The following is a 25,806-nucleotide window of genomic DNA, read 5'->3' on the forward strand; positions in this document are numbered from 1 at the left end:
GACCTATCAAAGCTTAGAATGGGACAAAAACTGCAATTAAGCTTTACTTCTAAAGCATTTTATCTGATTAAGTTACCTTCTCTCTGTCTTTACAGGTTGCATAACTTACCTAAGCAAAGCAGGTGTCCCAACTTAAAAGGAGTCTCTCTTTTCATGTTTGTTTTGTTTCTTTCCTTTTTTTTGTTCTTTAAGTTTTGTACAACATTTTTGAAAACTGAGTTAATCACAAGTCTGTTACCATAATGATGAGTGCTCCTTCTCAGATATCAAACAAACACCACTCGTTTTTTGAGGGCTCACTCTACAATGCAAGCTTTGAAACACAGCTTAAAGACAAACAGATCTAGGCAGGTTAGATAGGAAAGCCTAAACGACTGAGGCCTATTAACTGCTTCTGCTATAAAAATAACTTTTCTACTTCCACATAGTCTAGCTGCATATAAAATTCCATTAAGAAAAAACAAAACAAAACCTGAAAAAGTTAATTAGTGGTTTAGGTCATGCTTCTGAGCAGATTTTTACTAATTAGTAGATAATTAATACAGATTACAACGTAACAGCAGTACTAACCAAGTCCAGCAAAGACACTTGCAGAACAGAATCACTCACAGTAAGTGCAAATGAAGTCAAGCTAGGAACAATTTAAAATGCATTGGAGCTCTCTAGTTTTCAAAACTGTTTAATATTAAACTCATCTTTACATAGAAGTTGGTAGACACAATTCACGTTACTTGGTACTATCTGCAAGAAGGATGAGGTTGGAATGAATTAATCAGGATATTAAATCCTATTGTTAGGCTAAAATAAGGCATTTAAATGTGTCTAGTTGGATAATTCAGTATGCAAAATGAAAATATTTTCAAGCTATTTATTTTCACTTGTTAAAAAGGGCACAAAGAAGTAGCAGAGTTTTAATTGCATGTACATATACCTTTAATCATAAATGTATGCTTCAGGATTGATGGAGAAGGCTTGAAATATGAAGGGAACAAGTAATAGAATTTCTTTGTCATAAGATTATAGCCTAAAATGCCCCGGGCACCTCAGGCTACCATCAGATCCCTGTGCCCTAGAACCACAGAGGCATGCTAATGCCACTGGAGCAAACAGATTTAAATGGGACTGGTACTTTTCTAGTTTATTACAAGAATAAGTCAGGGGGAAGTAGCCTGGCTTAGTAAATTTTAGTAAACTTTACCTGGCTATCAGCATCATATTAGATACTAGTAGATCTATATTATAATAGTCAGTTTCATTCTGTCCATAGGCTGGCACTCCTCAAGAACTGCTGGGAAATTATATCTGCTTGAAAGACAGAAGAGGGCACCCAGTGAGGATCCTTCCCCATCCCTGCACACCCCACTGGAGCTATACAGTGAGACTCTGAAACACAACTCCCAGCCAGACACAGATTTCTTAGCTATTAGCTTCCAAGTTCAGCGCAGAAGCATCTCAAGCAGCTCAAAACCACTATTTTACAGAAAATCCTCAAAGATGCAGGAAACCCCAGCCTTGGCAGCCACAATTTCTATTGTTTTCTGCTTGTTCGGTTACCCACTCTTTCCCTTTCCCAGTTACATCACTATGCTTAGAGGTTATTCACTATTTCCTGAAAGACACTTTTTTTCCTCACAGCACAGCTGCCAATGCACTGTTCTGCACTTCTCAGATGTCTCTCACCAACCTGTCTGATCTCCTTTAGCATCTTTAGGGAACAGGATTAAGCACTATTTCATGTACTCTTGCACACATTTCCTTCCACCACTGTTTGGTTCTTAATGAATAGAGGGTTTCCTTTCCTCAAGGTTAGCACTGGAAAAAATAGCACATAGAAGTAGTGTAGCTAAGGGAAGGAAGGTAAAAGCCTATGAAGGGAAAACAAAGTAATACATTTCTTCAAAGAAAAATTAAAGGAAGAAGTGTAAATAAGAACCAAAAGCAGTAATAAAGACTGAAAGAAGCATCAAGCAAGGGCAGACCATAAGCTCCTCTCCCATTTTTTTCTCCCTGCCCTGCAGCACAAACATGCTGTCCCACTGCAGACGTGACTGATTTCAAAGGAATTCCCAAGCTCCCCAGAGCAATCACATGCTGTCAGACACACACAAGTGCAAAAAAAAGGATACTTATTGGTTTAGGACTCTGCTTGTGGATGCTCCCACCCAAACCAACCCCAGCTGGCCAGCAGCACACTGGTGTCCCTGAATGTCATCAGCAGCTTTTCCTGTCTCAAGTAAATTCAGGGAGCAAAGAAAAGCCAAACCTAACTGAAAGGTATATGCCCTGCTCCTGACCAAGCAACTAATATAAAATATTCCTCTTCTAGATAGTGAAGATGGGAGTGTTCTGTAACAGTAAAAATCCTTCACCTGGTATAGGCACGAATAGGGAATAATTCAGACTAATGCTGTCAGAGTTACTGATCTTTGCTTATGTACTGCATTTCCTTTCCTGCACCATGCCTTGGGCCAGGCATCCAGTCCCATTAGGATCCTGATAGCAGGTGGTATGTTTGATCCAGTCTCTGCACTCAAAACTCTTTCATATGAAGATTACTTTCCACCCTATACCACCAAATCAAAAAGCTCCATAGAAATGTGCAGGCATTACTAAGCATACAGCAAGCTTGTATGTAGCTTGAAACACAGAGAACTACTAAGTATTGCACTTGGAATTAGCATCCAACAAAAATACTGCTTTGGAAGACTCTGGAATGTGAGTGTCACACCGGTGAAGACAGGAGTTTTTTGAAATTCATTTAATGTAATTTCAAAAACAAGATATTCAGTAGAAAAGGTCCACAGGTGTCCCACATTGCTAAAATTCATATACCACTTTCTCTCCATTAAACATGCAATGCCTCTTTATTCTTGGTATGTCTCCAGTGTATGACTCAATCATAACAGTATCTGTAAGCACTAAAACTGTACTGTACAAGAAGTCATACAAAACAAGAGGTAACTATTAACAAGGAATTACTGTGCATGTAAAAATTTCACCAAGTTAAATTAGGAATATAAGTATTCAAGAACATTTTTGACACGTCCATACTATTTTCCTCTCTCACAGCAAAAGCACTTGAAATGCCCTATTAAGGCACTATTCCTATTTTTTCAGGATTCAATAGCTTCACCCTGCTTATTCTGAGATCATGCAATGTTATTGTGTTCCTGAAAAAGTGCCTGAACATTGAATCTCCTGTGAGCTCAAAATGCCAGCCACAATTCCACAGCTCAGAAGGACAATACTAAGAATCGACTACAGGAAGAGTTCCCCTGACCTTCTGTCCTCACCTCCCTGTGAAGAAACGCATTTGATTAGGATCAAAGTTTCTGCTCAAAACCTCAGGAGATCCCGGAGAGAAACTTCCAAGGGAAAAGACATTTTGAATCAGATAAAACAGGCTGCATTATGAGGAAGGGAAGTGCTGAAAGCAGGATTGTCAGAGCCAGCTGCAGCAGCACAAGCAACTTGCCTAATATTTTGGGGTGTGCAGACTGAACAGGACAAATTTAGCCTTAGAGTGAAACGCTGAGCTGAACTCCTCACTGTGTGCAAAATCATGAGGTACTCTTTACCTTTACCAGCCATGAGGATTCCCTATCCAGGTGAGTCGAATCAATGTGAATAGGACAGAAAGATAGGGATGCTGCAAGATAGTCATTCACTCAAGCTGTGGAAAGGAGCATAATAAGGTCTGGAGGAAAAGGCACCTTTTCCATGCACTTCACAGGCCCATTTAACAATGAGCACTTACAATTGTGCTACTGAGATTTTCAGTATGTTTCCCCTCAAATGATTGATTTCTTCTTCTGTGGCACTATTTATCTCCCATTCAGCTTCTGTGAGCTACTTAAAAAATAAAGTCATAACAATGACAGTTATGAATATAGCCAGTTCTATCAAATTTATAAATTAAATCAATGAAATTACTACACTGAGAAAAATAATTACAAAACCTATCTAAAGTCCTGGATCATCTCACACACCTAATAGTCTCTGCATGCCCAAAAGCATTTGAACAGACACAGCAAAAACAGCAGTAAACTTTCTTGTAAAAGCAAAAACCAGTTGATGGTAAAGAAATCTCTTGCCCCAGCAGGGATGATTTTAATGTTGAGTTAAATCACTACTGATGTTCTACAAAAGCAATTAAAATCTGCCTTTGCAGAAAAGGTTTCTCCACAATTACTGTGTATTCCTTATCATGCTCTACATTTTTATTTAAATTACAGTCTACAAAGCTAAACTCTCCCAACTGATTATAGCACAGATCATGGTATTGCTATTTGGAAGTCATCAGTACCTTTGAGTACATCACATTTTTAGTAAGCAGCCAGAAAGGGGCAATCAAAATGCAACCTGGTGCTCTCACTGAAGCATCTGTGCACAAAAAAAAGTGTTTAAAAACCATGCAGTGGGGCACCTTCCAGCCAGGTCCTTTATAAGCCAATGCTTGTTGTCAAAGTAGTTCTTAAATAACAGAAGGAAAAAAACCCTACTTGTTTGAGTAATGGCACTCTTTCTACCCACAATGCTTTGATGACAACAATAAATTTATAATTTTGTTTAAATAGGAGTATCTCCAAAACTTCCAATCCAGGGCACACAAAACAGAGGCAGGTGACATAAACCATATTATGCCATTAACCTCAGTGATTGGTACACAAATGAATCATAGGTGAATCTTTTAACCACAGTCATGGCCCCAAGTTACTGACTCATTGTAGCTCTGTGGATTGCCCACTGAAAATATGATTTCAACCCCATGCAATTTTCTTAAGTCTGTCAAACACAGCCCCTGGCACAAATTCATAGCATCAGAATTCTTAGTTAAGGGGTTGGAAAGAACCTTAAAGATCATCCAGTCCCAACCCCTGCGCCATGGGCAGGTGTATCTCTCACTAGACCAGGTTGCTCAAGGCCTTATCCCTAAACCTGCTTTGAACACAGTTTTTCCAGTTAATGCCTTTATTTTTCCACAATCTCAGTTTAAGAGACAATTCTACCTCCTAGAAACAGCATTAGGGACATGGTGCTGCTCCTGGGCTGTGTGGAGTGGGCTGCAGGGGCCTCTGCAAGGAGAGGCCAGGGCTGCCAAGTGCCAGATCCAGCTGGCTCCAAAAGCCCTGCCACAGGGCACAGTGGAGCTGTCACAGGTGTAAGAAAGGGAAAAACACTGCCTGGCATCCAGGAAAGAAGTGTGAGGGAAAGCCCTGTGAGCAGCAAGGTGAGAAGAGGAGGAGGAGAAAGAGAAGAAGGAAGAGGTGCTGTGAGCAATCCATTGGATTCCCCTGCAGCCACTGGAGAAGGACACAGCAAAGCAGATTATCCCCTGCAGCCTGCATGGGAGCAGGAGCCTGGAGCAGGGCTCCTGACAGGGACTGCACAGCCTGTGGGGGACCCACACTGGTGCAGCCTGTGTCTGAAGGACTGCATCCCTGCAGAGGATCCGTGCTGGAGCAGTTCTTGGATCCCCACAGCCCAGAGGAATGGCCCAGGCTGGAGCAGAAGGACAGTGTGGGGAAGCAGAATCAGCACAGAGGGGCTGTATTGGGCTGACCACAGCCTCCACTCCCCATCTCTCTGCACCACTCAGGGGGAGGAGATGGAAGACTCTGGGATGAGAGACTGAAGTTGAGCATGGGAAGAAGGTGGGTGAGGGAAGGTAGCTACAGTTTCTCACCACTCTATTCTATTTTTAATTAGCAATAAATTAAATTAATTTCCCCCAAGTCGAGTCTGTTTTCCCTGTGATAGTAACTGGCAAGTGATCTTCCTGTCCTTATCATGACCCAAGAGTTATCCCATCTTATTTTCTCCACTGCCCTCATGAGGAATGGGAGCAAGAAAGCAGCGGGTGGGGGTCTGGCAGCCAGACAAGGTCAACCCACCACACAGTGAAGTAAATAAAACAACCCACTCAAAACTGTCCCGCTCACCCCCCCCTTTCTATGTCCTTTTAAAGGAGACAGAAACAGAGACTTGATGAGGCCACCACCCTCCCTCTGACCCTCCTTAAGCTGCACTTTGGCACAAACAGTCAGTTTCCTGACTGGGAGCCAAATGATACTTCTCCTCAAATTGGAACTCCTGACTCGTCCAATTTTTATTCTTCATTTGGCCTGTCATCAGCTTCTTAAGTCAAGGCTACTCTTCCCACAATCAGAGAAATTGAAAAGAGACTATTTTATCTACCACTACCAGCAGATTATAGTGAAATCAAGCAGCACATACAAATATTATTCCACAATCTTGCATTCACATATGTACACATATGTGTGTATATATATATAAACACACTCACTCTCAGGTGGACAATCCAATATAAATTCTACACTTTAGCCTATATTTAATATAGCTACCATTTATCTCATTTTCAAACAGACAGACACTGAAATTATCATGAATTCCTAACTGCTATCCACATGAGGACAATTAAACAGTTTAGCAAATAAGGGTCAATGTTTAAACTGGGAATGGATGGACAACTTCACCAGACAGGTCAATGTGACTGAAACTGAGAAAGGTTATGTTAAGTATAAAGGGCTCAACCCTGAAGTAATTTCCTTCGGTTGTTTTTTATAATCAGGTCTAATGGCCCATTGTAAAACTATGTTTTGTGAAAGTATTAGACAGACACAATATGGACTAAACTCAATTCAGCCAATGTCCCTCATCTCCCTAAGGCCTAAGCTAAAAGCAGACTGTACACAAATACTCTGGTCCCACGCCTCCTACCCCCACAAACCCTTAATAACATAGGATTTGAGAGCATGTCTAGAAAGGAAGGGGGAAAAACCTAAATCTCTGAAGACCGAAATTCAAAGCCAGAAAAGAGGAATTTCTCCATTCAGCAGTTAACATTCCTCCTTTAAAATACAGAAAAAAGTTATTCTCTTGCCTACTGCAAACTGTTTATAGCCAAACTTGTATACACACACAGACTTTTTTTAAAGACAGATTTTAGAGTGATTCACAAAAAGCTGACTTGAGCAGTCACTATAAAGACATTCTGCAGTTCCCACCAAAGACAGATCTTCAGCTTATTGGAGCATACTATAGAAACTGATCATCCCAAATAACGTTCATATTCTATACAGAAATTTTACTAAGTGATGGAACACATATCAATTACAGGCCTGTTTTCACCAAGCTCATAGACACCACAACTCCTTTGCAACATTTCCTAACATTCTTTGTTATTGTAACACCTGACTGGAAAACTGAGCACATGAGTGGGAATGGTGCCCTAATGTTGTAAAAATTGCTGTAATCCAGGCATAAAATTTGGATAATGTGAAAATGAAGCAAGGATTGCTAAACTGTTAAATCAGAACCCTGCATGACAAAACCATTCTGTTTATCAGGAAGACTGACAGACACAGTGGCTACAAAATTGTGGCCTTCACTTTGAGAAACTCCTGTCTGAGACTGTGAATGAATTATTTTGTCTAGTTTCTCACCTGCAGTATAGAGGTTTCAGATTATACATTACCATATCATATGAAAAGTACATGAAGATGCCTCTAGTTAAAATATCTTGGGACACAGTATAAATATTAATTAGACATGACCTGCATACAAATACTGCACTGCTATTGAAGATTGCTTCTGGAAGTGACAATTTACCTGCTAATTTACCTGCTAATTAGGAAATTTCAAAGATTCAATTCAACACTTGTGATAAAAGTTAGGAAGGCATAAAAATGAGAAATCACTGAGCCTCTCAAAAGTCTCTCTCTCTCTCTCTCTCTCTCTCTCTCTCTTTTAGCTGTCAGTGCAACAACAAATGTGTACATCTTTCTTTTCCATTTTCTGACAAAACAGGATAAAAAGATAAAGTCACATAAAAAGTGTTCATCAGAATTATCTCGATGGAAGGCTGGGAACTAACAATTACACTGTCTTCACACATATGTGGTAAAGACCACCACAAAGACACATTTCTTGAAACTACCATCTCCTGACCCAGCAGAATGGAATTGTTATGAAAAGGTCTTCCTGACAATGCCCTTAAAGATTAAGAAAAAAAATCTAGAAGAAAAAAAATCTTTCATGTTTCACACAAAGAGTTCTAAATAATTCCAAGAAATCAATTTCCTTCGGGAGCACAGCAAGCTTACAACCAAATCCAACAAGAAATCTATTTTCATGAAAAACTGAGAAGATGACTATTAGGAGAGAAAAAAAAAAAAAAAAAAAAAAGACAAAAATCTTTCTACAAACTTCCCCTTTTTGTAAACTATGTACAACAAAATTTAGGTATCCAAGAAAAAACTAAGGTACCAATTAAGAAAGGGGAAGTCAGGGAAAACTAGATTTTTAGACTTAAAACTAGCATCAGGGTAACCCGTTTCCACCTGGGAATTTGGACAGAAATCCAGACAACTCATTTAGGCTGACCAGTCTAAAAAGCTGCCCTACAGAGCACAGACACTATGAAGTTCCACTTATTGAGCCAAATATTTTTTTGAACATTCAATATATAATATTTTTAAGCTTTTAATATATACATAACCACACTACAAGAGTATACCAGCCAAGCAACCTTTAGCTTTTCCTTAAAGAAAAAGGTGAAAAAAATTGTGTTGCTCAGCTATGACAGATATCCAGCTTAAAAGTCACTGGTGTAAGTTGGCTCTGAATTCAGAATTCATACTTAATCCCCTGTCCCACAACACCTCCATCTCCTGAAAGCATTAGCAGCTTCAGAAGCTGTTACCAACAATGTAGACTCATGAAAAGGAAGGGTTACATTTCATTTGATCTTACACTAATTTTATCTTCTACCATGTATCTATTTTATATAATAAAATATTCTAATCAACAGTCCTGTTATCTACAGTATTTTACTTCACTTGGATAATGGAAGTTTGCACAGTTAGACTCTTAAAGCACATGAAAAAGAGCTTCGCATTCTTCTCCATTAGTAGATGATTCAAAAATACATAACACAATGCAGCATCTTTAAGTAAATTAAAGACATATAAGTAAAAGCTACTATTTTTATAGCTAGCTTTCATCAAAGTAAGCCATTATCATATGCTATGATCTCTGCAAACCTGATTCTCCATTTCAGTTGTAATTTTATTGTCACAGATGGGTTACAGTTAGAAAGGACCTCTGGAGACTGCTCTGTCCAACCCTCTCACTCAAGGAGAGCTGGTTCCCCAGGACCATGTCCACGATATTTGGATACAGCCAGGGATGGAGTCTCTACCAACCTCCCTCAGTAACCTGAGGTCCTGCCTGTGGACCAGAAAAGAGTCTGTCTCAATTCTCTTTGCACCCTCTCTTCAGGTATTTATATACTTTGATGTGATCCCCCTCCCTGAGCCTTCTCAGGCTCTTCTGTGAGGAGAAATGATCCAGTCTCAGTCTCGTATCCATCTCTGACTCTCTCCAGTATGTCAATGTCTCTCTCCCAACAGAGAGTGGGTTTCTGTTTATTTTTTTTTCCAATAAAACTTCAGAAATTCTGCATATCATTATCTTTTGGGAAACTCCTGACAGAATTGGCACTATGTATGGAATTCAGCAGCTCACTTTCTAATCACTTTTAGTAAGCTAGAAAGGAACAAAAGTCATTCCAAAAATTCAAACTTTTTAAAGTTTCATTTTATTAATTTTATTTTAAAGTTTAAATGTTCATTAACATTCCTATGAACATTATTTTCCGGCGTTATATCAATGTTTAAAATGCAATCTAAAAATCCAGTGAATTTCATAATTCAGTGAAAATCATTATTTTAACAGCTGCTACTAGATCACTTCGACTCTTCCTAGTCATGTAACATTCAGTCACCATAACCTGAGTAATTATGTTATCAAAAAAGCAGTAATATCTGGAGTAAGCATAAATATTACAAAGCCCAATTTTGTAAAGGGAGGGCATGCTGACCCAGGTTATCATCTTACTCCCTTAAGAACAAATAAAATTTAGGAAAAAGCAGATAGGAATCTGAAATACCATTGTAAAAATCATTAGCATCCTCATTTCCAACATATTGTCAAGAACATCATGATGTTTCTGGGAAAACAGTTTGGCTTAATAAATAAAAAAAATATGTACTGAATGTATCTCTTCTTTGTTTGTATGGTTAAGTAGGTTGTATCCTCCAAAAATAGATGCCATAAGTTAAGGACAATCTGGGAAAATTTTCGGTTGGGAGTACATAAAAATACAAGTTTCACTCCTGAAAGCATCCAAAGCAACATGAAATCTTAAGGCCTTCAAACCACAAGCTCTAAAAGCCTTACACCACACTACACAATTTCATGACAGAACCTTTCTTTCCTTTTAAAAATTTGCACTGCTTTAAACTTTCATGTTGTAATTAAAAAAAAAAAAAATCATATTCCAGCATTAAAGTTACTGACAATGCCTTGTGGACTAGACACTTGTTTATATTGAAAGGACAGCCAATTAAACTAAACCTTATAATTTAAGGCTTCATGGAACAGTAATTTTTATGGCCTGATAAGTAATGGAGACAAACTTAGGTAACCCAGAAAGACCCAGACAAAGATATTTATTTAACAGCAAATGTTTACTGGTCAGGCTGCAGAAACAATACTGGGTTTTTTCCCTCCTTCACTGCAAAGTTCTATGAGTACACACAAGAACAAAGCCAGAGAGAACAAGGAACAAGTTACAAAAGAACATTAAACTAGAAGATAATTTATCTGCCCTGCTGAGAAGAGCTAAGGGAGGTAGGCCAAAACATGGGAAAAGAAGAAAATACCAGAGAACTAAACACAAGGAAGTAGAAGAGTAACACTTAATTAAGATAGTGCAGGAGCTTTATACAATAGTCTACACCAACATACACTGATGAAATGATTTCTTGAAGTGTCCTCTTGATCATTTACCTATGGAACCAACAGCCCACAGAGCTCCTGACAGAAAACATCTCTGAAATTATCACTTATACAAAGCATACATGACAAAGTATAGCACTGCCCAAACATCCAGCTAGAGCACAAAACAAGTGTTAGTTTGAAGAAGAACACACCAGCAGCACTTCTGCTAACGCTTACATGTTTCAGACCAGCTGCAATTAGTTCAAGTGTGATGCTTACCTTTAATAGTTTCCTCCACAACTTCTACTACACGATCTATCTGCTGAACCTAAAAAAAGTCAGAAGGTAAATACCTAAATAGTCAACAACTGGACATACTTTCATATTAACTAGTCTTTCAAAAGTGTCTTCTTCTGGATTAAGGGGGCATAAAGAATTTTGGGCTGTGTTTTCAGCCAGCTTTTATCTTCTGTGGATTTTGGTCAATCTGCAAAAAGTAACTTTAAAATTCATCACCCAATTTAAACCAAATTTTGTCCTCAAATATGACAAGCTCCCATAAGTTTGGCAAAAATCAAATAGCTAGAAAAGAGTTCAGGTGTTAAGTGCTGTTCATGGTCTGTGACAGGAAATGGTGAACCAGGCCCTCAGCACCTGTGGCTCAAACAGCCAAAGTGTTCCCTCACCCCAGTCTCCACAGCAAAACCATGAGTGGTAGAGAACACAACAAAAAGATGAGGATATTGTCAGGGCAGAATACAGGGGAGAAAATTAATGATGTACTGGAGGGGAAAGACAATGGAGCATAGGAAGAAATTAAAAAATACTGTTGAGAAGTTAAAGAGAACAAGACATTCTCCTGAACTTAATGCAGGCTGTGTTTGGAAATGGAGAGAAAAGCCCTCATGCTTTTCACAACAGAATAATATTTAATGACCATTATGTAATCTCTGCAATAAAAACAAGAAATTGATGCTCGAGTGTTACATTTGCCGAAATTCACCAATATGAGATAAACAGTTCAATTTTTTTTAATAGATATATTAATCTCTATTTGAAGTCAATGGCCAACACACTGTAGAGATTTTGGCATATAAAGCAGAAGGAATCAACATTAACATTGCAAAATTAAACACTCAGAATTCTTGAAGCTGAGATTCTTTCCAGAGCTTTCATCCAAACCACCTATTCTTTGTAATTCCACTATAGATATTTACATACAATGCAGGAAAGCCAACTTGTAACACCTAAATTAGTTTGTAACTTTTCCACAATATTCCTTTTTAAACACTGCTTCTCTAAGCTGTACATTACATAAACTAGATTTAGTATGATTTTAGCAGTCTTTTCTTGTTCCCAAAACAAGTAGAAAAGCACAAGTTCCAGAGGCTTCAAGAGAAGAATTCAGTCTGCAACAAGGAGCCTGGAACTTGGATCCCTTATATCAAAGCCATTAAGTCTCTGTGCCTTAAACCACTGAGTTTGTCATTTCCTGTAAATACAAGACTGCAAAATCTTGTCTACCTCACATTCATTTTTCCAATCTGTCTAACAGAAGTTAAAAAAAAGCTCACCTATAGCTGGAGTCTGATTTTAAATTCCCAGCTGAAGTCAGTGAGAGTCAGTTCCTTTCCTTCTCTGGGTGTTGGATTAAGTTAATGTAAAAGTATCTTTCTTTTTTTTTCTTTTTTTTTTTTTTAACCTTTTGAAATACAGCCTTTTAAAATAGGGATGTCCACCATTTCAGATCTTTGAATACAGTATAGTAGTTATGATTTCTAGAAATTAAATTATAGTATTGCTAATACTTGCATTTTATTATTTTTATTGAAAAAGAAATATATTTAAATTATTTTCTGAATCACAAGCATTCACATAACAGACATACTGACATATCTAGCAATCAACTTGTAAAGAAAGCACACATAAGCAGTCATATGGAACACATGCATATTTTCATACTTCTGTGCATATCCATTTTGGTTTTAAAAATTATGACTCAAGATATTTAACACATATACTTTCTACTAAATGTTTAAACAGTAAATAGAAAAATTCCACTTGAAAACAGAAGTGTACACATTTAAAACCATACTACAGACAGGGAGCAAAGTCTGTGTTATATTACCTAAAACATTATTGCTGTATGTCTCAGTCCTAGACTGTTTAAATTCATAACCATTTTAATCATTTAAAATATGAGAAATCTGGGTGGTTCATAACCTGAGCCACCAATTACTTTCTGCATTGTGTTTCTGAGGAATTTTTGCATTGCTCCAAATCCCCTGTTGAATAAAAATAGATAAACCAACCAACCATTATATTGCATCTTCATTTTATTAGATAAATTAAATTATTCTCAATATGTCTGTCAAGAAGATGGCTCATGTAAGTAATTAAAATTACAGGTCTGAGAGATAATGAGATCTGCACCTAGAAATGGATGTTTGTTCTGCCTTACATGTTATTTCCCACATTAAATATTTTTCATTTGAAATTATTGGAAATTATTTGGCTAAAGCCCCAAGTGCTCAAGAAAAAATGTGGAAGGTTTCCAGTCTGCATTTATGAAGATAAAAGTGTCTTAGAAAATGTGAGGTGAATCTGAAGTGAGAAGAGGAAAAGATTTAGAAGATTTGTATTTGGAAAAAAAAAGGGGGGGAATGAAAAAGGAAAAAAAATTAAAAAGTCATAGTAATGAAATTTTCTTGTGTATGTAAAGGTCTGCTGGATTCTTTTCCTCACATCTCACTAACCTTATGGATAATTCTGCTCTAGAGTGGTACAGGCGTCAGTAAGCCCATGAGACATCCTGGTGGTGTATGAAGGGAAATGACACCATGCCTCAACATTTCTTTGCAGAGTGTCTCAAAAAACCAGCCCCCCATGACTGACAGCAGGACACCACTGCTGGGTGTGGTCAGTGCACCCCACTTGGCTCCATAGATCTTGGGGAACCTTAGTTAAGTACATTTTGGACTTAATGTCCACTTCAAATAGTTCTCCATTAGGATGTGAACAGAACAGGAGCTACAGACAGAATGGAGTCGACAGCTGAGTAGAACTATGCAAAAAGAAAAAAAAAAGAAAAAAGAAAAAAAAGAAAAAAAAAAAAAGAGAGGAAAAAAAAAACCACACTCAACCACCACAAATGAGGGCTGATGCAGAAATCTGGGCTGATATTGGTGTGGGCCAAGAGCACAAACCCATGAAAGAGTAGCCAAAGCAGGAAACTGGTGAAAAAGCAAGTATAAAGACAGTTTTATCAAAACATGAAGGCTGAGGAGTAGAAACAAAGGTGAGGAAATATCTTTGACCCTTCTTGGTGGGATCAGAGCTAGGCCTAAGTACAACTCAGCAATCATTTGTATCTGTAATAACCCAGCACTGCCAAGCCCCTCACTAAACCATATCCCTAAGCACGACATCTTACATGACCTTTTAAATACCTCCAGGGATGGTGACTCAACCATTTCCCTGAGTAGTCTGGTCCAATGCATGAACATCGTTTACATGAAGAAATTTTTCCTAAGATCCAATATGAAAACCCTAGGAGTGAGCAGACATGTCTATAAAACAATCTTTTTTTCTCATCAAGGAAAAACCCTACACATTGAATCTCACTGACATCAATAAGAAACAAAATGGTCACTACATAGATAAAATTATCTTAGGTAATTAGAATATGCTATTTATAATCCTGAAGATTTTAACTCCAGTTCACCAACTCTCAGTTTCATCTCACCTTGTTTAGGGATCTCTGCCAAATGCTGGATGTTAAAAGACTACCCAGCCTACCCCCTCTCTAAAGCCAGTAAAAGGGAAATACATGGCTTCAAAAGGCACTTCAGGTCTTCTAAAAATCTAAATTATTTTAGAGATAATTATCTTCATTGACCATAAAGAGAACTGAGCAAAACAGACTCCCAAATTACAGCACTTAGGCAAGATAAATCTAGGGCTTAATACGTAACTTCAAAAGGCATGTGACTAGCCACCCTGGCTTCAGAGGGATAACATCTGTCTTTAAAACCTTTGCTGACAATACTGACCATAGTAATAGGCATTACTCTGGGTTAGGAATGTATTCTGAGAGGAGGATCTACACAAACATTAAAGGGAAGGAGACTACCTAAAAGAAGCACATAAACAGCTGATTTTCATTGCTAAACACTGACACAGTTGAAGGCTAATTCTTATCTAAATTAATTGCTACACCCTTTGATTTATAGGTTAGTACATAACTGCTGTAGAAATGAACATTTTCTATTTGCACATCCAATTTTCAGTTTAAAATCATATGCTTGACTGACACTCTTTTCTGACTTTCCAGGTTCCAGTGTCCTATCTGAATATCAACATGGGAATTCAAAAGCCAAAGCTGACCAGCTAAGATTTGTATGAAATCATTCTTAGCCATAAGCTACAGAAGAAAAGCCTCCACCTGTTCCCAGGTTTTCAGCATGCTTTCCAAGAAGTTCTGCTAATTCAAATAATTTGGAGTAAAATACCATCAAATGTGACTTTCATGAAGTACATATTGGATATCTGCATTTATGCAAGGCTCTGTTTTAAGGGCAGCAGACAGGCTGGCAATCTTGAATGCAGTCTGTCCTTATGAACACTGCAAGGTAGGCAAGTATCAATATCTCTGTTTTGCAAACATCATCAGAACTTTTATGAACTGAACCACTGAAATCCCACACCATGTATCTTCCTCCTTTATGAGGCCAAAGCAGTATGGATGTGCTGACACTTGGAATCTTGGTAAGGTTCCACTGATTTCCTTTCATAATGGCACTGCCAAAGCTCCACTCACTGGAACATTTTACAAATGAAGGAATAAGGTACATTAAACTTAAAAGTACATACCAATTACAGAAGTAGAGTTTGAGAAATAAAGTGTCTGGTTTCTGTAATGCATTTAGCATTTTTTATGCTGCATCATCTATTTTATAGCAGTGCTCCTAGTGTTACGTGCTGCTGCTGGGAGAGTCCAGCACTCTCACTAATCACATTCCAGAGTTTCAAACTGGATATGAAAAGAAAATTACTTAAAGCTTGCCTTATACAGTAGAACAGCCAGGGGAAAGGGTTAGTTGGAGGTCAGGAGAATGCAAGGAGCCTTGGCAGAGGGCTTTTCATGGCTATGTATTTGTCCTGGAAGCAGTGGCTTCAGGCTAACCTTGGCCCAAGAGCCTGCAGTACCCTACCATGGCACGGGACCTGCACCTTCTGACTCAGAGGGCAGCAGCAAAGGGGAGGGTTACAGCCTTCTAGAGCAGCAACACTGGATTGGTTGTGTGTGTTTGTGCAGGTGAAAGAACAGGCTGAAACTCCTCCCCTGGGCGATGGGTGTATGGCAGAAGGTGATAGGTTTTTAATGCTAGATATTACACTGAGAAAGATAAAGAAGGAAGTTCTCATTCAGGATTCACTCACCTGCAGAGTTACTGCATGCCTTTAATGGAAAACATATGTGGATTAGGCCCATGGTTAAAGTCTGCACAGCAAGTTTGATGATTTCAAAATACAGATACATGGGCCTTGTGAAGCCTCTCACAACCTATAAACCCTCAGAAACCTGACCAGGGTCACAGAACATATAGCATGATTTGGAGATCAAGCACCTTACAACTCCAGAAAATGTCAATGAAATAAAATATACCATTCCAATGGCTGAACTATCACTGGGAACAAGGGTTTTGTGTGTTCTTGTATGCAGCTCAGGAAGTGAGGAAACACTGCAATTACCTACATCCATTCACGAGTCCCAGAACACAACCTGTTGGCTAAATCTTTCATTCCCCCTTGTCCCTCCTTTTCCTTCCCCTATAATCCCCTCAAAACAATCAGCAGAGTCACACATCCTAGTCTTTGGCAACTAAAAATAAAAAGTGAGGGATAACTCTACATAGGAGAGTTGATGTCTCTTTGTGCACTGTACATGCGCTTGAGTTCGAAGTGAGTACACCACAAACACAAAGGAGCAATCTTTGAAAACTACCTGAGGGTAGCTGGCTGTGAACCCCTGTAATGCATCATTATGTGCTTCAGGTACTTTACACCCTTGGCAGGTTTATTACTGCTGAGAATTTTCCCGTTCCAGAAAAGAGCTCCTTCACCTTGCCATGTGACATTATGGTTTGCCTTACACACAGCCTATGGCACCACCTCAACTCACATTATAAAGTTTATTAAGTAGCAACTACTTTAAAGAAACACAATAGCACAGTAACATCTCAAATGGTAAGAAGAATATGAAGTTGCCCTTCCTTTCCTTCTGCCCAAATCAGGCAATAAATACAGAACAGTGTAAGTTCAGTCCTGTATTTTTCAAATGCAGATCAAAACAAGCTCTGATTTACTAGAATTTCTCTGGTAGTTACAACACAACTTCCTCCTTCATCCTAACAAGAGGAGCAGAAGAGCCTCTGACACACTGCCTTTAGAAAACCACCCCGAGGGAGTTATAATTGCTGGTAAATAAACACATCCTCAGACAACATGGTCCTTTCAAATAAATATTTAAAAAGAGAAAAAAGAAAAGGATGGGGAGATAAAATAGCAGAACTTATATAAGCAACAATAAATCAACTATGTCTCTCAGCCAAGTTGAAGATGAGACCAACCTGGTACTAAAGAAAGATTTCCAAAACTGTACCCTTAATGATTAAAATTTTAAAGTAGAATCAATATCCTATTGCCAACAGAACATCTTCTATTTCTCAATTCTGCAAAAACTGTCTTTCAAAAATATTTTGCAATAGTAAGATAACAAGTCTTGTCCTTTAAATACAGTCACCCTCTCACACACATTCTTTGTAAAATGGGAAGAAAATCATAAATGTACAAACTGAAAACATGGACAATATGTGCTCTTAGCTTTGTTTTTGTTAATAGTTTTGCCTCAAGTTTAAGACCTTTCTGAGCTGAGGGATGTCTTATTTAAAGCACAGTAAATTTTACCACAGCAATGACAACTAGAGGACAGTGTCCTTATTGCAAAGACTACATTTCAGTATTTTCAGGTCTAGTTACAAAGTACTTGGGAACACTGCATTAACACCTAATTAATCTCCTGACAGAAATCTTTCTGTAAAAAAATACAAAACTACTGATATTTTTCATGAAACATTGGTTCTAAGTACTCAAATGAAGATGATGATAAGAGGCTAATTTTCAGAAACTACGTTACCTAAAAGAATTTTTTTAAAAGAGGGGAGGAAAAGAGGTTTTTTTTTTTTAAAAAAAAATGAACTTCCCAATTTTAATAGGTTAAATTCATCAAAACTGAAACATCAAATTACAGTCTTGGTCAAGGATAGTGACTTGCTCTTTTTTTTCCCCCTCTGTCTACAGATGTGTAGGTATTATTATACTCGCTATAACAATCAATTATGGATCAATAACTATGTGGCATCTGAGCAAAGAGGAAATCCATTTACCCATTTTACCTTTTTCTTTTCCAAAGGTGATTCAATTATACAGTAGTACCACATTTTAAAGAATACTGAAAGCACTTTATTACTGAAATCAAAGCTCTGTGGTTTCATTTTCAAGGTAAAGATTAGTAACTTTTTAACAAGTCAGTCACCAGTGGATTTAACTCTTCAGACTGCCTCAAATTTAAACAGAATAACCGTTGCTATTTTCCATTCTACTTAGTAGTGTGAAGTAAAGAAACAACCATTAAACCCTCAGCTGTGTCTGTGTAATTCATATGCTCTAGTCTCCTACGCTTCCTCCACTGATTTTAACAAAGGTCTTAAGGCTCGCCTTAGAGCAAATAAACTGTGATATTTTTAAAAATACGGTAATTGATACCTTTATCCTAGATGAAGCCTGGAAATTTTCAGGCTTCAAAGGGCACTGTAAGTCAGCTCCAGCAACAGCATCCTTTTCTTTTTCCCCTCATGCCACAGCCAAATCAAATCACCCTCGATTGAAGGAAGCTTTAAATGTTGTATAATGCAAAAAACTGAACAGGAGGGGGACACAGCAGGAAGCTTCTCTGCTGCATTTTCCAAGGGAAAGGCAACAGAATCTAGATATTGATATTGACTTATTGAAAACATTTATGAAAACCTTTGATTTCTAAAGATACATACCCCTATAATACTCAAGCCTTTCAGGTACTCCTGGCGAGGTTGGGCTTGTGGTACACAGCCTGCTAGAACAACTTTCTTCTTCCCTTCTTGAGCTTTCCTAAAGAAGGACAAACAGTGTGTCAGTATCTTTTTTTTTAATTATCATTTTCAAGTTCAAAACAATCATATTATGCATCTGACAACAGAAAGCAACCACAATGAAGACCTCGCCAAAATCAGAAGCAACTTGTGTATGTTTGAGCTTCAGAAACCAAAGAAACCAACACACCAAAAGAACCCCATCTGAAGCTACAGCACGCCTGGTTTGGTTTGGGGAGTATATACAGAGACTATGACCATTGCTTATCTTGGACAAAAGCACAACCTTGAAAGCCCTAATGCAGTTCACTTAACTTTATTTGCCAAAATGGTAGAAGAGAAACTGGCCAAGAAAGATGGGACAGAGTAACCGCGATTGAAGAAGTTACACAGAAGGCAAGGGACAGAGGACAGGATGCAGGCAGGAACTCAGCTCAGAGCAGACACATTTATGTAGTACCAGTCAGAACTGACCAGTTACATCAGTCTTCTGATGTTTACTTAAAATGTTTGTTTACTTTGAAATATGCAGTTACTTTAAAATGTTGAAGTATTGAAGCACATTAAGCACTTTGAAGCTTTAAGTATTGCCTCTGGCAGAGAAACATTTGTCTGGATATTACCTTACATAATTCCTTAGCTTTAATCCTACCTGAGCGTCAAGCAGGAAATCAAAACACTAAGATTAAATGGTTAACACTGTTCATTTCATTAGTAACATTTTTACTCAGTTTGAATTCAACAGTATCAAGCCAGCACTGAGTCTCAGAACTAATGGAAGGCCTGCACAGAACGAGCAGCTGCACACAACACATCGAGATGCAAAACCTGCATTTCATTAAACTTTGTAGATCATCCATCAGAACATTACATCAACACAACTACTGCATTACAATGTGCAAAACATGAAAGAAGAAAAGTGATTAATAATTTTAGGAGATTTGCTAGGTCTAACATATTATGGGTTTCTCCAAGAATGATCTTTTGTAGTTGCATGTTGTATCACGACCTCCTGGAAGGCTGCTGTCAAACTGGAACCCAGAATCTCTTCTCCAGCAACGAATGAGTTTGCATAGTGTTTACTGTTATGTTGGAATAGGCTAAGACACATCACAACGCTTTTCAGAAAAAATATCCACAATACACAGGTACTTAGACAATTTGATACTCTTCAGCTTGCTTGAGCTGTCTCCAAGATGCTTAATGAGTATCTGTCTATCTCCAGCAAAGGCAATTTTAACAAAAAACTCCAAACCAACCCATAGTGGTACCACAGACCTGCTCAGAATTTGCAATTCACACATGTAATATGGACAAATCTACTTAAAATTTACAGCTCAAATGAAAGCTCATAATAGCACACAAATTGTAACAGTAAAGGAAATCACAGGCCATTTTGCCAAATACCTTGTGTTGGCTGCTGAACTAAAATGAAGTATTTTAAAGGAAAGAAACAAACACAAGTGAGAAATAACAGGAAAATAGATCATGACTGTTACTTCATATCCAATATAATTGCAGCAGATGTCTGCAAAATATTTGATTTTTTTTTTAGTGGGACTTTCAGGAAATGTTCAGACATTCATCATATAGAACCTTGTTGGTCCTCTACTTGCATATAATATAAATGCAAATCTTTTCATCTCTTCCTTGATAATATTTCTGTGAGTAAAGAACTATGATAAAATGCTAATTTAGTATATTTCTTAGGCATAGAACACAGAAACATGTCTCCAAAACCTGCAATCTCTCATTTAAGGGTTTTGCAAAATTTCAATACAGGTTACCTACTACATATCCAAGAAAAAGTAGGAAAGTAAAAATTATACTTCATGCATTAGTTAAAAATGTCACACAGCACCATGTGACACTCCACTAATTCAAAGGAGAAAAATCACTACTTATATAGTCTAACAGACTCAACCTAATGCCTGGAGGCAAGACAATAAGCCCTGTCTCCAGCAAACAAAGCGCACATCCCTAGGCAACTTGGCATCTGGTATAATCTGCTGCAAGCAACAGCCCGCTCCATCTACTTGAAAACCTGTGAGCAGTACAGAGGAAAAAGCTTTTATTCATGTCTTTTTATCTGAGAAAAAAAAAAAATAAACAAAGTTTCCCTTGACACATTAAATGGCATTTTAATGTTATTTCACAGCTTTAACATTTTGCCGTGTCTTCTGGGACTATAACTAGAGCTAGGGGAGAAAAATTTAAAATGAATATTCTTCATAATAAGCATTGCCTTCATGTAACTTTTTAGAAGTTGTACAGGTCTCTACAGAGGAAAGAATTTTGTACACTGAGATTCTTTTTCTTTAAAATGCAATTAAGTGGAAATGCCAGAACTAAATTTTAGCCAATTTTCATTACCTTCATAATATATCACACAATACATAAAACCCGCCATAAATGAAAAGCCATTGTAAGGAAATTTTTTTGCTTTGTTTTCAAGAAACTACTTATTAAAATATGCATTCCAGTGCTATATTGTCACCTCCTTTTAATATTGTTTAATGAGCCCTACTCATATTAACAAAAGACTGTAAAAATTATTCTTCAGAAATCTAGTTAGCACAAGAACTGTACTAGAAGACCCTTTATTCTTAAAAAAGTGAATAGTAAGGAGAATAAATACCTCATGGAATCTAGTAGGTGGCATGAATAAATACATCTTCTCTTTTAGAACCCTTTACATTTTTAAGTTACATGAACCGTACCTTGAACTTTCAATTTAATTGACTCATGATACATCTTCTAGAAATATTCTTTTCTAAAAGCTACTTGCTAGATATTCATCTGAATAGAAATTTAATTAGAGTTTTTTTGGTTTTTTTAATAAAAGAATTATTCAAGCTACTTCCTAATGAAACAAATGGGTGGGGAACAAAAAACAAGTTGGAAACAACAGGGGCATGAAGTGCTGCATATAGCAGAGGACTAATACAAGATCACAAGATTCATACTCTGTTGCAGAGATCATGAAATATGTTCCATGTCTTCTGCCTTTAAAAAGCAAATTTCAGAATGTAACTGGAGAACCTCTGCCTTGCTCATGCACACTTTTATTTATGTTAGGAACCCTCCCAAACTGGAAAATTTTTCTCACAATTCTATGTAATTTGTTGCATGGTTCCTCTAACTTTTATTTTTTAAGCTCCAAGAAAATTTAGTCAGTAATACGACAAAGAAAAAGAAGCACCTCTCACCCACCAAAAGAGCTCCCCATAAGCATTTGCTACCTCAGGGCTGTGTGTATAGCAACACTGCTGGATACCATGGCAGCCAGTGCAGGAAGCTGTTCCACTTTTTCATGACTCACACAGATACTCGGGTGGAACTACCAAAAGAAAAAAGTTAGGGACATTTCCCTAAGGTTCAAATCTAAGGAAAGCAATAAAAAAGTGAAAGCAGAGAAGATGGGCCAAGTTCAACAGAAGACAATCTGTGATATTGAAAGTAATTGCTGACTTGCTCTTTGACAGAGACGAGCCAGACCACCACTGCTTGTCTGCTCATATCCCTTTCCTAAGCAGAGCTGCCCACTGGATTTTTGTAAGCTGTGAACTCTTAAGTAACTACTAGCTTTCAGGGAGCCACCACTACTCCCCATCAAGGGATCCCAGATGCACAGGAAGGCTTAACAGGCCTCTGAAATAAAAAGCAGTCTGGTCTGCAGGGAGGAAAGCTGATAAACTACAGACTTGTCAGCATGAAACATGCAATTTGTAAAGTGCTGCTCTAGTACCAGATCGGTGAAACCAAGTATTTTGCCTGCAAAACCCAAATTTTTTCCTCCAGAACCCATTGCTGGTGGAATTAAATAACGAAGAAGTGTAAAACCAATGAGCAGAAGGTTGCCTGCAGCAGAACTAAGTAACAGCCAAATACAAGTAAGAGAATAATCAAGAGAGGAATTTTTAAACAAAAGCAAGAAATTAGGGGGAAAGTGCTTTACAGTGAGCTTCTTTAGCTTTGAATTGATAGCACTTGGGAAATGTTCATAAAATAGGAACTATTTAATGCTAAACTACAACAGGAAGTAACTTTGTTATCTGACATGGAAAAGTAATTATTTTAACCTGAACCCTACTAGAGAGATGACAATTGACCATCCATGAGCTAGCCCCACCAAATGCAGCACTCACCTCCCATTGTTGTACCTGAACAAACCTGGCAACTTCCCCATAAGATGTGTAGACTTAAACTGAATTTTGCAATGCATCATTGTAGCCTATTCATACCACTCTCATGGCCTCCTATTACTCAAAATCCACAAGAGCCCCTATCAGGTGTTTTAGAAAGGTGTGAAGCCATAAACAAAGGGGAGCTTTGTGTCTACAAGTGCCCAAAGAAATGTCAGCATAACATGAAAAAGTTCTGCTGCAGCAGCTCTAGCTAAATACAGTATTAGCTGGGTACATGATGAGATCAGGCTGCCAATGGTTATAAAAAGTAAAATTCAGGAGATACTATTCCCAGGCTGTAGAAATGGTGTTGTGATGTCTCTGGGGAAAAAGAAATGCTATTTGGCTGAAGATGCAAATATGTAGAAGATCTTCCAACTCTCTCATCTGCTGAATTAATCAGCAGAAAGCCACAAGTTTTAAAGAGAGCACAGCATACATGGAATGAAAAGATAGAGCCTATACAGCATTTGGAATACATTCCTGAAAATCCATAAAATCATACAGGTATTTTCTGTTTGAAAAATTACAAATGGCAAGTTGAACCGTGGCTTTACAGGCTTCAAGCTAACGTAATGTCTCATTAGTACCCAAAGGCTCGCCTCCCATCCGCTCTCTCTGCTGTTGTTGCTCTTACCTTTCTCCAACTTCAACGCCCCCTCTTTCTCACTTCTGACCATCTGGTATCACTCCTCCTCTGCTCCACAGCCCCGTTAAACTCACTGATATAGGAGAAATTTATTGAGCCAAGATTGAGGGGTTTTAACCATTTGGTTCCATTAAGTTAGCTCATGGGAGAAGGGATGCAGCAGGACCAAAACAGAGGGAAAATGAAGCTGTTGGGAAGGAAAAACAAAAGGACACGGGAACTCCTTTATCTCTGGTGAGTTTAATAAGTCTCATGAAACCTTTGAGGTCGCAATACACTGAGCTGAATGGGTGAGTACGAAGCAAAAAAGATATTAGAAACTCTTAAATGTTCTGTTTTCGAAGTTAGGGACAGCCCCATAGACAAAGGCTTGTGGAAAACCTGATGAAAGCTTGTCAACATTATTAATCAGAGCAGAGCTACTCAAGAGTCAGCTTAAGCATGTCAGCTTCCTTGTGCACTTCCACAGCCCCCAAAGAATTACTGTCATTTATCTGGGAGGCATGTGAAGATGCAAAGTTCATTTGAGGATGCTTATGCTGATTATTGGAGTTCACTGATCTGCTCTTGGAGGACCAGTCTCTAGCAAAGAGGCCGTCTCACTGCCAAGCTGCATCCACCAAACTTGTCAAATAGCATTTCCTGTGGCAAACACCATCAGGTAACATGCAAACATTCCAAGGCAAAAATAGGTGCCATGTCCTCCTCCTGACAAGATTTTCTTCTCTGAAAAAAATTCAAAAATATGAAAATGCTTTCTCTGTCAAACTCCAAACAGGTTGCAAAGACATGTTCCAAGCAAAAATTAATAAATAAAAGCAGAAAAATATCCTTCCCTAAAAGAGTTTTTTATAGCAGGTGAAATGTCAGCTCTGAGAATAACCCCAAGACTCACATGCTACATACCAAATTACTCCCCAAGTTTCTGAAATGAATGGAAACTTGTTTTCACCCAACTACCTGGCAAGCAAGTGAAGAGACTGCAGCTTTGTCTGCAAAAGGCAATCTGAATTGAAACTCTAGACCCAGTCAAATCGGTGCCTGAGTTTTACTCAAGTTTTCTGTAAATGTAACTTTATAGGCAGCAATTAAAGATGCAACAGCTATTCCTGGCCAGTCATTACTCACACAAATACAGCATGTTAGTGGTAATGATGATCTTTTCTTCCCACAAAGGCTTTCAAATTAATAGTTCAAAGACTTCATCAAACTGAAAAATCAGACCAGAATGTATTCAGGGAGAGAATGGGATGAAGGAACAAATCCTCAATTTCACCTTGGCCCTGGCTAGTAATTTTTGTAGCCCCAAGAAAGGCTGAACTGATCAACATGAGAGAGAAACTTCCAGAATGTCTTTTGGTCAGGTTAGGTAAAAATGGTTACATGCCAGTTACTGTCTCCAGATGATGAAGGAAACAGATTTTTAAAAATCAATATACCACAACTTTAAAGCAAATCTGCAAAACCCATAATTAGAAGTTATCAGCCTTACAACTGTTCTTAAAAGGAAAGTGTAATTAATGACAATCTGCTCCTTAAAAAAATTTCATCTTGGCTGCTGGCAGACAGATTTTTACTTGTTGGCTAAAAAGCAGATATATTTTAAATTTTAATTTTTTTTCTTGTAATTGCAAAGTTGTTGGTTTGGATTTTTTTTTTTTTTAATTTATTTTTCTGTTTATTGAAAAGACTGAGGGACCTTGACATGTAAAAGAAAATACTAGAAATAGCATTTGTCCTCCCAAGCCTGTTAAGCAGACTGGGGCCCGGCAATCTGCTCAGGGGGTGCCAAGACACCCACTCACTGGTTCAAACCTCCCCCAGCTCTTGTCAAGTGAACAGCACAATCTGCCAGGACTTGTTAGACACTGACAAACCTTCACTGCCTAACACAGGTGACATCCACGCTTTGTAGAAGGTATTCACTAGGACACTGAGAGAAAATTTCTTCCTGCAGTATTTTCCAAATGTTTAG

At 38.0% G+C, this 25,806-nt stretch overlaps 1 protein-coding gene across 4 annotated transcripts in view; it reads right to left on the bottom strand.

Annotated features, from left to right (window-relative positions):
* CDKAL1 (CDKAL1 threonylcarbamoyladenosine tRNA methylthiotransferase) overlaps positions 1-25,806 on the bottom strand; it is a 385,260-nt gene that overhangs the window by 246,509 nt on the left and 112,945 nt on the right. For all 4 annotated transcript variants that reach the window (XM_083860253.1, XM_083860251.1, XM_083860252.1 and 1 more), the window contains exons 6-7: positions 18,918-19,014; positions 11,086-11,134 (exon numbers count right to left, since the gene is read on the bottom strand). In XM_083860253.1, the coding sequence (XP_083716379.1) occupies positions 11,086-11,134; positions 18,918-19,014 (146 nt within the window). The remainder of the gene's footprint in view (positions 1-11,085; positions 11,135-18,917; positions 19,015-25,806) is intronic.

This window comes from Zosterops lateralis (assembly GCF_965231275.1).
Source record: "Zosterops lateralis genome assembly, chromosome: 1".
Lineage (NCBI taxonomy): Eukaryota > Metazoa > Chordata > Aves > Passeriformes > Zosteropidae > Zosterops > Zosterops lateralis.